General features: G+C 40.4%; 1 protein-coding gene across 5 annotated transcripts in view; it reads right to left on the reverse strand.

The window, feature by feature from the left end:
* The window catches only part of vrk2 (VRK serine/threonine kinase 2), a 38,059-nt gene that overhangs the window by 2,385 nt on the left and 18,918 nt on the right, over nucleotides 1–16,756 (reverse strand). For 4 of the 5 annotated variants that reach the window (XM_085478458.1, XM_085478459.1, XM_085478461.1 and 1 more), the window contains exons 9-13: nucleotides 16,067–16,199; nucleotides 5,957–6,077; nucleotides 3,728–3,786; nucleotides 2,188–2,360; nucleotides 408–554 (exon numbers count right to left, since the gene is read on the reverse strand). In XM_085478458.1, coding sequence (XP_085334584.1) covers nucleotides 408–554; nucleotides 2,188–2,360; nucleotides 3,728–3,786; nucleotides 5,957–6,077; nucleotides 16,067–16,199 — 633 coding nt within the window. The remainder of the gene's footprint in view (nucleotides 1–407; nucleotides 555–2,187; nucleotides 2,361–3,727; nucleotides 3,787–5,956; nucleotides 6,078–16,066; nucleotides 16,200–16,756) is intronic. The other variant, XM_085478462.1, reaches the window with a different exon arrangement.

Genomic DNA, 16,756 nt, shown 5'->3' on the forward strand with positions numbered 1-16,756 from the left:
AAACCTTAATATAAAATGATCTGATATATAAGTGTTTTGTAAGCATGTATTGCAATTCCTTCTATGGCTCCAAGTCACTTGCACAATAGATTGTCCGAACATCGCGCCGAACAAAGCTTCCGACCCCCAATTAATTGACCGAGCTCCAACTCTTTAATAAGCACAGATATGCATTGTGTATAAAATAGTCATAACTGCTTAAGGCCTTCTTAAAGCTATCTGTTACATTGTTAAAGCCTCGTCTTAGCCTGCGGCTCAAAATAACTATCTGCTTTCACTTCTGCAATTTCAAATCTAGTTTCAAAGTTATTTTTGTATTTACAAGAGATGTTAAAATGGGACTCGGGTTATGTTGTCTCAGCATACTGTTGCATAAAGGGTGACAGTTAAGGTGTTTGAGGCCTTACCTGTTCTGACAGAGGTTTATTGATGGGTGGTCCTCTGATGTAGCCAGCTGGCACTGCTTTGGACTTTGCGCCTTCATGGACTTCATCATGGTCCTGTAGAGGTGCAGCTTTGGCTCTAGAGACTCCGCTCGCTCCTCCTGCTTTCTGCTGACGGAAACAAAAAGCAGTTTTATTATCTCTGTGATGGCTGATGTGAGGCCGACACGACTGCTTTCTAACTGACCTCATTTCAGTCACAACATTATCTGCGAGCTTATTTCTCCTCCTTTAATGCAACGCAGCTGGAGGATAGATTGGGTCAGATATGAGATCCTGCCTTCTTCAGTGTACGAAGCTATACAGTGCAATTTAGTTCAGTGTTCTGTGTTTACTTCACCGTGTGTCACCTGCTAGCAGGAGAGCTAACATAGCATTAGCTGACGCTAGACAAGCATCAGCAGTTTGTCTCAGATGAAGGTAAGGCTTTCACTGTCCACTTCCTCATCTCAGCTACTGACTCTCAGTTTGTTTCTTTTACTGGACTGTTACTGTTGTCAAGTCCAAAATAAATACTCAAACTCAATACCAATATCCAGGAGAATACACAGTCACATTTTTCATGTTACACATAGGCAGAACTGATAATATTTGCTGCCTGATGCCAGCACCAACATTATCACTACAAAAGTTGCTGCTGAGTCCAGATTCTGTGTGAAGCTTCAGTCTAAAGGCCATTTCCTCTGAACTCCTGATCTACAGCTGTGCATGCTTTGCTCCTATGTCTTTTAATGTCACGTGAAATCTCTTTACCCCATAAGCCCATCTTTGAACTGTCTTCCTTAAATAAAACTTTGCCTCACTACAAAACTATAATCCTCCATAAAATAATTCCATATTTATCCAACACTAGTGGCAAATGATTGTGTGAACATACCCATTCAGTGGCCTTTATCTCAGCTGACATTTACTCTCCTCACTAAACCGCCTGTAAATGGCCACTTCTGTTTAACTAGGGATCAAACTGGCCAGCACTTTAGCATGGAAATTAAATGACACAAGGAGAGGAGAGGAAATCAGGAGCATAATTGGAGACACCCTGTGCTCTGTAGTGTGTGTCATCAACTCCTTCAAATTGGGCCGTTGATAGTAGGGGGGGTCAAGAAGTTATTCTGTTAAATTGAGGCAGAATCGCAGCCCTCCAGCTTCAGACCTGACCACCTCTAGTTCACATGCTCGTTGGGGCAGGTTAGCCCTCCCTTTCACTGCTGTCACAATTTAGCACTCAGGGTTAAGAGACTGAGCTGGGGAAATGAGGATCTTTGTGGCCAAACACTTAAGTAGTTGAATGTTGACTGAATGGTAAAATTCTGTCAATTATCACCAGTCTTAGATCTAATTTTTTTGGTGTATTCTCAGCTTCTGTGTCATAGTGGTTATTCTCCGATGCACGAGAAACATTTTAAGGAGGGCCAGTCAATGGTGAGAGTAATCAGACCATCACATCACAAAGATTCCCACTGGGGTTAAAGCCAGCAGTCTGTGGTGGTGAATCATACTTTCATAATCTGCCTGACGAATCCTGGCGTTGTCATCTTGGAATACGCCTGTGCCTGTGAAGTGACCACACCCGCTGAGAAAGTGAGCTGCTATAGACAGATGTCCAACTGAGCCAACATTTCAGTAAGAAGCCAAATACCTACTGGAGGATGAAGGTGGGTTCACAGGATTTCAGTGCATAAAGGAAAAGATGTCAGTGGTGCCAAATTTTTTCCACACCATCTCACAGGTTTTGAGTCCTCACCTTTTCCTTGGCTCGAGGATCTTTGGTGGGCGATTCCCCTGCAGCTCCCTGTGGCTTGGACAAATCAAGTCCTCCCCTGACAGCACTGCCCCACAGGTTTTTAAGATACTGGTAATCGGGCTTCTCTTGGTAGCCCAGTTTGTTCACATAAAGGAGGAATTTGGCCACCTCATCTGAAGACAGGAGCAGAGTGGACATCAAGAATCAGATATGTTAAGTGATACTGATAGTGATTTGATTAAATCTGGTTGGATTTTTACAAAGTTACTATTCCAGAAAGTGTGCATCTTCAGAAAATGAAGCACCCTGTATATTTTTGAGTGTGTGTGTCTATGTGTGTGGTGGTATCTCTCCGCAGAGGAGATCAAGCGAGCACGTGGCTAAGGACCTGCATGTGTGGAAGTGTCATACTCAGTCAGTCCTGATGCATCACACACTGGCCAGGTGACATGTCTGGCACATACTGCAGTAGCACGGTGACACACACACACACACACAGGGTTGATGCATACCCCAGCTCTTATCTGTGGCGGGCAGCCGGGCTTTGTCAGCAGAGGAGAATCTAGTCCCAACCATACATCACACACCGAGCCATAGCACAGGTGTGACCTCTCCTTATAAAGAGGAGAGATAAAACACGACTAACTTTGAAAGGCATGTCAATGGGACAGCTGTTTAATTGCTACAAAGTTATTCTGGAGCTTCAGGTGAGAGAAAAGGAGACAGTGTTTTATTCTGGGTGGGACATTTTCATGTAGCCTGGACTGTCACAGCCTCGTCTCTTCTTATAATCCAGTTTAAAGATTGTCTTCACTTCAGGCATTTTTAAGCCAAACTAAGTTTAGCCTCTTCATTGAGCTCAGCAAATAACCACACAGCTACACCAAGTTTATGTGTCACGCGTCATCATTTTCACCCAGCTAGCAAAGGATTTTGCACTCTTTGCATTATTAACGTACTGGAATCTTAATTTACGATGGGAATCTAAGGTCACAACACCAAACTGTAAATATTCGGCCATGCCGCTTAATCTTTGAAGTCAGGAGTATAAAGTCAAGCAGTTAGCCACACAATTTGCCTACACAGTGCGTAAAAGTCACCCACACTGTGCTGACTCAGTTCTTGGATCAGATTCCAAGCAGCATGTGGAAGAATACAGAAACACCTGTAGAGTTGGGCTGTAGCTATATTCCATTAGACCTGAACTTGCCTTCAGTATATCTCTATAAGTAAAAAATCTTTGAAATAGTCCATTTGTAGAGAAAATATAAGTAATGACATCATTCTAATGACTAGAAAAGTCGTCATCTTAGATATGTTGTTTCTACATTAACACGTACTGATTTAAAAAAATAAAGAAGTGCTGCTCTGTCTAATCTTGTATTCTTATTAACAGAGACTCTCAGTAAACCCAGAGCCCAAAAGAAGATTTTTCTCTTCCCCTCCAAAGGCTTGTAGTTTTACTTTCAAATTCTCTCGTTAACCTGAGAAGTGGAGAACAAGTTCGCTAACCTGAAGATGCCCTTTGGCCTTGGCTTACCTGTGCTGGCTCCGCTCACTGACAGCTGCTGGACTGAATGTGGCAGATTATCCATCAGTCTGAGAGAAGAAGTGAAAACAGAAGAGGTGAGAACAGAAAAGATCTGAGAGATGGACTCGGGCAGAGCAGAAGAACGAGTTGAAATGAAGCCAAAGCACACAACATTAGTTTTTCTCACTCTGACATCAACTACACACACTCAACATAATTATTAGGAGTAGATTATGTATGCAACACTGCTGTGGAGTACATTCCATATATATCTAGCCTCATATCAGACAGAGCTGTTAAGTCATTACACTCTTATTTGCACTTGTAGTCTTTGTTTCTTTTTCATTAAATTTAAAAAGAATTAATGGAAACTTTAAAAGACCATAAAAACCTGGAGAACTATTGCTGAAGACCTCATTAAAAATTACAAGAAAGTCTTGTCTTATAGAAAGCTCACCCAGAGATAAGGAAATTCTGGGTGGCTCAAGACTTTTGCACAGTACTGAAGCAGAGGAGACTTGGCAGCCACCCTAGCATGAATCCAAGCTCCAATCAAAATGAATGAGAGCTCCATAACTCTAAAAGCACACAGTAAAATCTGCCCTCAGGTATAACTTCAACAACAGACAAGAAAACTTATCCTTTCAATTCAATTCAATTCAATTTTATTTATATAGCGCCAAATCACAACAAAAGTCGCCTCAAGGCGCTTCATAGATACAGAGAAAAACCCAACAATCATATGACCCCCTATGAGCAAGCACTTTGGCGACAGTGGGAAGGAAAAACTCCCTTTTAACAGGAAGAAACCTCCGGCAGAACCAGGCTCAGGGAGGGGCGGCCATCTGCTGCGACCGGTTGGGGTGAGAGAAGGAAGACAGGATAAAGACATGCTGTGGAAGAGAGACAGAGGTTAATAACAGATATGATTCAATGCAGAGAGGTCTATTAATACATAGTGAGTGAGAAAGGTGACTGGAAAGGAAAAACTCAATGCATCATGGGAATCCCCCGGCAGCCTACATCTATTGCAGCATAACAAAGGGAGGATTCAGGATCACCTGGTCCAGCCCTAACTATATGCTTTAGAAAAAAGGAAAGTTTTAAGCCTAATCTTAAAAGTAGAGATAGTGTCTGTCTCCCGAATCCAAACTGGAAGCTGGTTCCACAGAAGAGGGGCCTGAAAACTGAAGGCTCTCCCTCCCATTCTACTTTTAAATACTCTAGGAACAACAAGTAGGCCTGCAGAGCGAGAGCGGAGTGCTCTAATAGGGTGATATGGTACTACAAGGTCATTAAGATAAGATGGGGCCTGATTGTTTAAGACCTTGTATGTGAGGAGCAGGATTTTGAATTCAATTCTGGATTTAACAGGAAGCCAATGAAGGGAAGCCAAAACAGGAGAAATATGCTCTCTCTTTCTAGTCCCTGTCAGGACTCTTGCTGCAGCATTTTGGATTAGCTGAAGGCTTTTCAGTGAGTTTTTTGGACATCCTGATAATAATGAATTACAGTAGTCCAGCCTGGAAGTAATAAATGCATGAACTAGTTTTTCAGCGTCACTCTGAGACAGGATATTTCTAATTTTAGAGATGTTGCGCAAATGGAAGAAAGCAGTCTTACATATTTGTTTAATATGTGCGTTGAAGGACATGTTCTGGTCAAAAATGACTCCAAGGTTCCTCACCGCGTTACTGGAGGCCAAGGTAATGCCATCCAGAGTAAGAATCTGATTAGATACCATATTTCTAAGATTTTCAGGGCCGAGTACAATAACCTCAGTTTTATCTGTTTATCCTGTTTAATGAAATGCGCTCAAGCAGTGTCCTGTAAGCGAAACAGACTCAAAGCTTTGATATAATTTTACCACTCCTTAAACCAGACAGGTGGACTGGGTGATGTCTGGGTGGACATCATTAAAACAGACTACACCTATGCTATGCTGCACATGCTTCTTTAAGGCAGAAACAGGAAGAAAGGTAGTAACGATTTATAGTTATGTTAATAAGTGAAATTCCAGTATCAGACTGTGTGTGTGTGGTACTATATGTTGTACTGTTAGAGCAACAGATGCTGCAATGCAATTATTATAATTTAATTTCACTACAGAAATCTGCGACATCAGTCAACAGCTTTTCATGGCAATAAAGAGACTAATCCAGAAAAAAAGATGTTTAAAATCTTCCATCCTTCTGTAGAGAGTACCCGGATACACGGTCAGTCTCAGTTACTGCCTACCTGGTCTTTGCCTCCTGGACCTGAGTTGGATTTTTGAGGACGTCGTCCCAAGGCAGAGACCCACATAACCAGTGAAGGAGACAGAAACCCAAAATTTGGAGGTCACCACGTCTAGATGCCGCTGTAGAGGAAGAAAAATGAGATGATGGTGACGGTGCAGTACTGCTAGCATAATTCTATAAAGACAATTTAAAGAAGACAATGAAAAAGTAGAAGCACGTAAGTCCGTAGTTAGAAAATATTGCTGTTTGTCGTTCAATCAAATAGTTGGGGTTTTTTTTCCTGTAGCATAGCCGAGGTTGGACACAAGTACTCTTAAATTTTGAGGTTAAAGCTAACACAGTAGAAATCAATCAAAAAGGCTGAAGCACAGATACTAATTCTTACACTGTGTCATCTCTCAGTGGGTTATTTTGTTTGGCCAAACAGGATGGAAACTTATCAAGACAAGAAAGTGTATATCAACTAGATTCCTCTTTTCAATTACAGTCTCTATGTGAGATTGAATACTGTGTTATACCATCATGATGACTTTTTGGTGGGTGGGTTCAGCTTCTACTTCCAAATGGACTTGTGTAGCTTCCCACACTTACTATGATTAAAAAACCCTTCTGGAGGATTCCTGCTGACTTATTTGGTCATTTTTTCTTTAGGATCTTTAAATGAAAAAAAAAACAAAAAACCTGTGCGTCATCCAGACACTCAAAGTAAAACTTCAATGACTGGTTGTAACACACATCTCAGTTCAAATCACTACCACATGTTACAGAAGTCAACAGTAGTGTACTGCTGACCCCATCTGTGCTCTTCCAGTCTGCTAACAGAAACATTGTTTTTTTTTTTTTTTTTTTTAAATGGTGGAACTGATTTCACTTTAGTCTGAAACTGGTGGGAAAGTGAAAGGCAGATCACAGGCTCTCTATATAAAAGTCTGTATTTAAAAGATGGACACAGCCACCATGACATCACCCAATTGGTTTCGGACTCCACATCTTTAAGCACCAACACTAGTGGTTTGACTGCAACATGTTGGTTTTTTGAAGCCAAAAGTGACACATGGTCAATCAGTGGGACATAACAGACTGATTACTAGAATATATTCATCAAAACTAAAGGACAAGCTTCCAGGAAATATTGTTTGTCTGATAGACTGCTTAACTACAGACACGAGAGCACAATCGAGTGAAGTGACTTAAATTAGCAGAGTTGAAACCCTGCAGGGGGCACAGCCGGCTGTGTCGGCACACCTGATAACTCCAAGGTGAGACATGAAAACGATTTAAAAGCTCGTACCCTCAACAGTTGTTATCAAGGAGGAACCAATCTAAAGAGTACAAAATATGTGTCTCACACCAGACTGTAAAAATGCTTTACATTGCTGGTAAGCTCGGCATTTAAACATTGGAGTCTGTGGGGACTGACTCCGTGTTCAAGCGTGCCTCAGATGGCTGTCAGAGGAACTGGAGTTCTGGCGCTTCCACACTTCATTTTTTAGATGGGGCGATCGTGGCTCAAGAGTTGGGAGTTCACCTTGTAATCGGAAGGTTGCCGGTTCGAGCCCCGGCTCGGACAGTCTCGGTCGTTGTGTCCTTGGGCAAGACACTTCACCCGTTGCCTACTGGTGGTGGTGGTCAGTGTCCGGCAGCCTCGCCTCTGTCAGTGCGCCCCAGGGCGGCTGTGGCTTGCCATCACCAGTGTGTGAATGGGTGGATGACTGGATATGTAAAGCGCTTTGGGGTCCTTTAAAGCGCTATATAAATACAGGCCATTTACCATTTTCCCAAAGGAAAAAGTACTATAGCTTACTGGGGTATATTAGACTTAATAGTTACTATATACAGTAATGGACTTCTGTACATTTTACATCAGATTAAAACTTTGGGTGTAAGATTCGGATAATTATTTATTAAAAGCAACACATTTTAAATGAGAATAAGAAAGAAAAGTATGTTTCTGTGCCCCCTTTTCTCTGTTAATGCCCTATCGGCCCCCCTGGCTGAACTTTGCTAGATCCGCCCCTGCACAGTTACCAGCCGTCAGCTACGTAGAAAAAGATCCTGGTGTAGAAAGTAATATTAAATAAATTCTAACAACAGATTATCAAGCTTAAACGTGCTGCTGTTGTTCAGCCGCTGGTTTCCTCTTTCTGGCGCGAAGTGGGCGATAAACAAGCAAGAGAGACGGACTCGCGGCAGAAAAGCCGATCAGCTGATCATTGATCAGTTTGACGATTGAAGTAGCAGCAGGAGAGGGCGAGGCAGTCGCTCCATATATCTGTTGTTAAGCTTAATGCAGGAATGCTTTACAAACATTCAGAGATGAACTTACACACTTGTTTTACTTCTCTCTGAGAGAACTTCCTCGGAGATGAAATGCCAGATTTCAGGCTACAAATACACACAGTCGCTCTATCACATGAGCACACTGCTCCGACGTGCTACGGTTATGAGCCGAGTTACGCCATGTCGCAAGTTTTTTGATGTGCTTTTTTGATATTTAATGGATCGGATTACATTTTTTATTTCCCTCCGATATCCGATCCAGTAATTTACGTCAGTATTGGACCGATACCGATACGTAATATCGGATCAGTCCATCTCTACTATAGAGTACAATTAGAGTGGATCAGTTGCTGACTTTAAAGAACTATTGTTCTCAATATGTGCCTTAGACCTAAGAGTCCTGTAATCAGCCATCTCAGCACTGTAAATATCCCAACACAAAAAAAGTTTCCACAAACCATAACCAGGGATCTGAACGGCACAAGTTGATGTTAGGGAACTAAATAGATTTTACAAGTGTGGCTTCCCATGTACTAAAGCAGTGGTGTCAAACTCAAATACACAGTGGGCCAAAATTCAAAACTGGAACAAAGTCGCGGGCTAACACTAATATTTATTGAAAAACAAAATCTTCCTCCAGATATAAGAATGAATCTTTTCTTATGGACTCAAACAAGTTTTGCTGAAAAACTTAATATGGAACAAGCAAAGCTTAATACTAAACGATATATATATTAGCTGTATAATACCAGTAGGCCAGCTCTAATAGTAATTTGGTATGGCTTCGCGGGCCAAATGTAATTAGGCGGGCCAGAGTTTGACACCTATGTACTAAAGCTTCTTTAAGAACAAGTCCAGACTGTGTTTGTGTCTTATTGTGGTTGTGTGTGTGACTGCATGAGTCTACATTAATGTGTGAGGTCTATCAATATTTAGCGACCAAGTCCATCCAGAGGGGTCGAGCCCAAGGGTTTTAGCAGCTCAATACTGTAACAGCCGCCACACGTCTCGGGAGAAATTACCTATCGACTGACTCCATCAGAGGGGAGAAATCTCCTCCCTGAGTCGCAGCCAGCATTGATCCTCTCCAGCCAATAGTCTGGTCTAAGGAGGAACGCGTGGTCACTGGCACAGAAGACCACATTATGTGGGATGGGAGGGCAGTAATCTGACAACGTGCAAATTCTTGAAATGTAAGTATTCAAATGTACGAATGCAAGGTTACATCTTCAAGATGAAGATGGGCACAGATCACCTATAAGTACTAAACATTTCAAGGAAACATTGTTGTGTCTGAGTCAGAAACTGCAAGGCTAGCATAGAATACTAAAGTGGACCCAGCAGGAAGTCTAAATAATCAGTGAGGCTGGTCAGAACAGGAGTAGTGGTGAAAGACTGGATGTATAGAAAGGGGGTTGAGAAAAGAGGTGTTAGATAATGCCTCCCACCCAACAGCATGTGCCGTTTCTATGGAGTATTTAAGAAAAGATTATATGGATATACCACACACACACACACACACACACACACACACACACACACACACACACACATACACACACATATATATTAGGAGTACAACGATACTCGTATCGATATTGAACCGTTCGATACAGTGCTTTCGGTTCGGTACGCATATGTATCGAACAATACAACATTTTTTATTTATTTTATCAACTTTTCTTCTGACGATGCAGTCTTTGTTGAGCGCTCAGTGGATCTGCGTTCAACTACTCTGCCTAGGCTGCACTATCGAGTGCAGATCCACTGAGCGCAGCGCAAGCTAGCAAGACAGAAGCTAAGCTTGTTGCAACATGGCAACTGCCTCAATGCTACCCGAAATTGAACCTCCCCCACTCTCATTCAGATCTGGCGTTTGGAACTATCTTGGTTTTCATGTGAAGTATGACCCTGATGGACAAAAGTAAAACAGTATGTCGGATGTGTCACGCAATGCTCAATTTGTGGGAACTAGTGCGTTAGCGCAGTTAGCTTGTTAACGTGTTGACGCCGTCCAGCCCCAAGCACGGGGCGATCCGCGGTAACTTGTTAACGGAGATTTGCCGTGTTATGGCATTAATGTCATTTTAACGAGATTAGCGCTGACAGCACTACTGGGAACACAACGAGTATCACTGCACATTTACACCGACATCATCCTAGTGCAAAGACAAGTGGAAGCAGACAAAAACAACAAGCACGCATGCTACAAACTTTACCCGAGTCATTTAGACAGCCGTTTGGCCGCGTTAGCACACGAGTCTCCTTATGGGGACCCGATCTGTTTAATATGTTGTGGAATATAGCCCAGAAGAAGCGTATAGTATAGCTTTTATTTTGGAAAGAGCCATTTCTCTGTAATAAACTCTTTTCCAAAGATGAGTGATTTCTCAATCAGATAGATTTATTTTTTTATTTTGTTGTTTCAGCAACATTACATTTAAAAACTGTACTTTTGAGTTAAAATATATATTTATAATTTTAATAAATGATAAATTGAAAAGGCATGAACATTTTTTTTGTATCGAAAAAGTATCGAACCGAATCGTGAATTTTGTGTATCGTTGGACCCCTAATAAAAAAAAAAAAAAAAAAAATTATTATAATTTTTTTTTATATATATATATATATATATATATATATATATATATATATATATATATATATGAGGCAGATACCGTCTTTTCCACCTGTTTTGATATTTTTCAAACCTTAATGTTTGAGTGCTTGAGAACAGGTTCAAAGAAAGTGCACTCTGACAGCCTAATCTAGCAGCAGCTGACTCTGGTTTACACAAATGTTCCAGTCTCAATAAATTTGAGATTTATTGAGATACACACCCTGTGTATGGGTAGTCTCAGTCTATAGGCTGTATAATACCTTTTGAAAACCCCGGGAACTACTCTGATAGCTACCCAACTGTCTTTATTGATGTATACTAAGGTGTCAAAACTTGTCATTAAGGGTAAAGGGAAAGTTAACAAATTTCATCTTCATGGGGGAAAGGGTTAAAGAGTTCAGAATTTAAAATATTTTTTCACACATGATTTCATTTTTAATTTAGTCTTTGTTAAAATAAGCAAACCTGGGAAAGACGGGATATATTATAAAGTCCTAAATAAAGATGACTTCAATGACTTAAAATGGTAGAACCAGTCCTGAATAACATCTTTAATGGCTACTTTTTAAACAAAACAGATATGCACAAAGCCACAGAGAAAACAGAAGAAAGAGCAATCCAACATTTAAGAAACTGTCGTCATGTGCCACGCTTCATCTCAACAACTCTGATAACAAGAGTTAGATGCGTTTGCCCTTGTGGGTGTAAAGTGTGCATTAAGTCAGTGTTACACTGAGGCTGCCTATTGTTGTAAATAATTACACAGCCCTCCATAGATACCAGGAGCCAGCTGAAAGGGAATAAAGATGAAAAATACATGTGATACTGACACTAGAAATAAGTGTTGCAACTTCCAGAGTGCTATAATAGATTAACAATTAAAAAGACAACAGCTACAGTAAGTGCTGCAGACCTTTGTGTATTCTGTTATCGCAGTTCAAAATAGCATTTTGTGTGTCTGCTCCTCTGTATTCATGTAAGCATTTCCCCTCATACTGTCCTCAACAGCACAAGACAGAACAGAGACAGCTGCATCTGAGTACATACCATCACATATAAACACTTACTCAACGGAAGATTGGACACAACATAAATACGCAAGTATCGTGCATACGTAGCATTCTTGGCATACACATGCATTCTCTACATGCTTTAGACAGGGAGGTGAGGAAGTGATGCTGTTGTTGTCAATTATCTCCTATTGTTATTCAGATTCTCTAAAGCACGCTGCGGTGTCACACTCTTAACCCTTCTGCTTCACAGTCTTGTCTTTCAGAGACGGTCTTCTGTCTGCCGACCGCCCACCGAATGGCGGTAATTACACTTTTTAACTCCAAGTTCATAGGCCGGCACTCGTCACCATGGTAACCTGTCAACATCTTTGTGGGGATTGTTGCCATCAGGGCATAGAAGGGTCAAGCTCTTAAACTATATCTCCAAGAGCAGTCACATGTACTCTAACACTTACCGGTCCAGCTAAGCAGGTATTAAATATAACAATATCTAGAATGTTAAGCATGTCGAATTTTTGTGTAGCTCAGGCACCAGTCAAAAAAAAACAAAAAACAAAAAAACAAAACTTTTTTATTGCTGTTGGCTCTAAGAGTCGCTTGATGTTGTCACTTTACGTTTTTTCGGAGAAATCAAGTTTAACGAAGCGGAAACACCAAAAAATTAGTCCAACTTGGAAGTGCCCAAAAATGCAGTTCTTGGAGAGGTTGTTTGAGACTGGCGACAAAAATCGAGTCCAGTGTAAAATGTCAAACCACACACCATTAAAAAGCATGTTTACAGCCTGGTACAAGAAGTGGCTTTGGCTTCTATGGGTAGTTTCTTCCTTCAATAAACAGCTATAGACTATGTGCAACTTAGCATATGCTACTTCCGGTGGGGAAACTCCTGTAGGGCGCTTTGTTTCCAGTGTGATATTCGTGTCTTGTTTACGGTCGGGTTTTCCAAAAAAAGTCAACCAAATGGACGAATCAAGCAGCGATTTACATTTCTCAAGTTGTCTTGGGCATTTACCGAATATATCTGTAGATGATGTTCGTCGACTTGTCGATATTTTTCCCTCGTGCCTCAGAGCAAAAGAGAGAAAGGACTGAAATTTCTCAGTATTTGTATATAGAGTTCCCTCATTTATCGCGGATGTTATGTTCTAAAAATAACCAGGGATAGGTGTTTAAACACTCTCAAAGTTCAAAGCTTTGTAAAAAAAAAAAACAAAAAAAAAACAAAACAAAGGCCATTATAGAATGAAACCAAAGATCAAAACCTGTTTTCAGTCCCAAACATTTATTTGAGAAATAAACCTACAGTATATTTGTTTTCCTATAAATAATAATGACAGATTTTAGAACTAATGAATTTAACTTTAAGCTTAATTGCTTAAATTAAGCTTAATGCACCTTATAATCCGGTGCGCGGTATGGTTAAAAAAAATAAATAAATAAAAATTTAAAAATTTAAAAAACACGGTAACTGCTACCTTCCTTTAGCATGTCCAGAAGTCCAACTTTTTGTGCGACGGTTAGCATCTTCCTCTGCCTTTTGGGTGCTACCGCAGGTGCCTTTGATGGTGCAAAACATTTCATCGACATTGTTGTGTTTGTTGGGGAGAAAACTTACAAACATACAGTACAGCACTTCAGAGTCACATTGCTAGTGATCGATGTAGCGATTCTGTACTGTACAGGAGAGCACGGCTGGGGCTTCCTCCTGGTGGGACATGCCCGGAAAACCTCGCCCAGAAGGCGCCCAGGAGGCATCCTTGTCAGATGCCCGAACCACCTCAACTGGCTCCTTTCGATGTGGAGGAGCAGCGGCTCTACTCTGAGCCCCTCCCGAATGGCCGAATTTCTCACCCTATCTCTAAGGGAGAGGCCAGCCATTAACGCAGCTTAGTAACCAAGCTTGCTAGCACTTGCTGAAAACTCAAGACATCTTATTTAGATTAACAGGTGAGATGCACGAGTCGAGAAATCAATGAGAGAATTAACCGTCTCTATATCTAGCTTTTCTTTACAGTCTCTGGTCCTGATATGTGACCAGTTAATTATTCTTTGGATTTCTTTTCTAACAATTAAGTACCTGAAAAGTTTGTAAGTACCAAACTAGAATGTGTGTTAAACTGTGTCTTGATTTAAAAAAAAGCAAAGCTTAAAGACAAAATATTATCAAGAAAGTTAATAAGTAATTTGCTTGCCAGATACCAACTAAAAGAAAAGAAAAATGTGGGAAAAAAACAGTATCTTTCTTTCTTCTGCGCCTTCTTTTCCCTCTTCTAAACATTTTACAGTTGACATGCTTTTCATGTGATAGGTTTTGCTGACAGGACACAATCTGAACCTCTTTCAATTATCGATTATGCTGATAGAAACTCTCCCATGGAGATTAGGCAGTCTGAGCCATGCTAACTCACAATATTGAACCGGTGGGTAGTGGAGTTGGTCGGTGTGGAGCTCACAGGGGTTATCTGTGACTTGCTCTAACCAAACATCAAAGCCCTTAATTAATGGGGGGATGAAAACACGATGCAGGTTATGACTTTAGCTAATTAGGGAATTGTTAAACAGAGATGGTGCTGGGGAATTCAGCAGGGGCCGCGGATGGAGAATCGATGGTCAATGAGGAAAGGGAGCAGGTAGGCAATTTGCCAGTTAATGTGTTCCCAATACCAGCAAGGAAGCCAGACGGTGCTCAAGTGGACACTACTTTACATCTATTGATAAAGACGGAAAGAATAGACATTATAGTAGCCTTAGTAAAGATAACGTAAAGCACTTTGTGAATTTTGAACACCTTTCATTCTAAGTTGTAAAATCTGACATACTTAATCAAGTTAATGTCTCTGTTCTGGTAGTTTGCATTAGAAGACCATATCTGAAAGTTAAAATGAGGTAGGGGGCATTTTTCAGTCTTTGTTCATTTTACTGTCAGTATCATGGAAACTTTCCTCATTATTTTAATGAAAAATACATCTAATAACAACAACACCACAAATAATAATAATACACTGTGGCCAGTAAAAAAAGTAAAATACATTTGTAATCAGTTTTTTTGATCAGTTTCAGGAGCACTAAAATATGATATCAATGATGTAATCTAGAGAAACGCTGATATGTAGCATTCACCTACATATTAGCAGACGAACGCTACATCTGCTAATATGTCAGAACTCTTTTTAACTAACTAAGAGTATTTTTTACTAACACATTAAGTAGCTCAATCTAATTTTCAATAATGCAACTTTGTTCATGTTTAACTGTGTTTCCATCACAGAAATGAGGGTGGTATGATTCAGGTATGATCGTTTTAGCCTCTATAAGAAGTCCCTGATCAGAATGTTGTTCGTTGGTCAAGCAAGCAATGCGTTTTAAGCATTATTATTCCACAGGCATTTTCAGAGAGACCGCAACATTTCTTTGTTTGTAGTTTGTGTGCAGCAATAGCCAGTATGAGGCCGCCAGCAGACAGACAAGTCCAGGATTTGTTGCCCATGTTTGCAGAGAATCAGATACAATAGGAATTTGGAGCATCAGACTTTTGATGCATCAGTGGACTAATTTGCTTAATCTTCTCAGGGCTTTGGCCCTGCTGTGGAAACAATTCACAGGACATTACACGGCAATTGGCAAAGTGAGGAAGATTGTTTCGAATCATCATAAGCTTCAGAAACTTTGCTGTAGGTGTGCAAGTGCGGACCACTTTAATTAATACTGACACAATTGCCCCTGTAATAAGCAGGGGTGTCTTCTTATAGCAATTTAAGTACCTGGTGGTATCTTATTTATCCAATTTCCATTTAAGTAGGCCAGTAATAATTATAATCTGGACTTAAGTTGAAGATCATCAAGCAAAGATGTGTGGAAAATGGTTGAGAATTAAATTTGTACAGGACTGCTGACTGTTAAGTGAACTGAACACTTAACGAGACAGAATGAGCCCCTTTGAATGTTGTACTCCATAAAAGTTACTGACCAAAACAAAGATGTATGGAGGCAAATGGACTGTGCAAATGGACTGTGCAAATGTATGGTGAAGCTTTATTTAGCTTACCTACAAACAAGTTGTGTGGGTCATATATTCCATTGTGTGTAATTTACCAGGCACGTAAACCAACCATTAATATCCTGACATAAAATTTGAACATTTAGACAGGTTTTTATTTTCTGTTATGTTTAACTATTTAAAAAGTCAAGTGCTTACAGAGTCCTTTGTGGGCATCGATGCTGGTGTATTCGATGGTTCCATTATGGCCCTTCTTGGGGTTTTCCTTGTATTCTTTGTGGACTCCATCAGGGCAGTATCTGTAGGACAGCCCATAGTCTGCAAGGTAGACCTATAGTTCCCAACAGGACAGAAAAAAAAATAGTCTTCCCATCTTAAAGATACATGTGAGTTTGTGCGACGTCAACAGTTGCAGGAAAAAATTGTGAAACCTTTGAAATGTTTTTCATTTCTGCATAAGCATTGCAATTGTCTCAAAATTAAGCAAAGCAGGAAAAGAAAAGCTGATTAAACTAAGTGAAAATAGTGGAGTTGATATACAGGGGGAAAACATCCATTACCATATATCTGCTTTCAACAGATAAGGTACAGTTTTTCCATTCTCCAAACATGACACTCTCTTTCAAACAGCTTTCTGGCTTTTCATCAATATCTTTAGCAAATTGCAGACAGCAGCAGTGACTTGAGAACAGTACTTTCACCTTCCAGTCATGACATGGATTATTTTATATTCTCCCAATGATAGACTTGGGTATCCTATAGATCCCTCTTCTTTAAAAAAAAAAAGAAAGGGCACCTCCTGAAAACTGTCAGACATTCACTAAAAACAGACTTTTCCCTTCTCACAGATATTTAATATTGGGTCATTGTGCTATCCTGGGATCTGCT

This window comes from Copadichromis virginalis, linkage group LG13 (assembly GCF_057382275.1).
Source record: "Copadichromis virginalis isolate Kocher_CV1m ecotype Utaka linkage group LG13, C_Virginalis_male_GT1.1, whole genome shotgun sequence".
Classification (NCBI taxonomy): Eukaryota; Metazoa; Chordata; class Actinopteri; order Cichliformes; family Cichlidae; genus Copadichromis; species Copadichromis virginalis.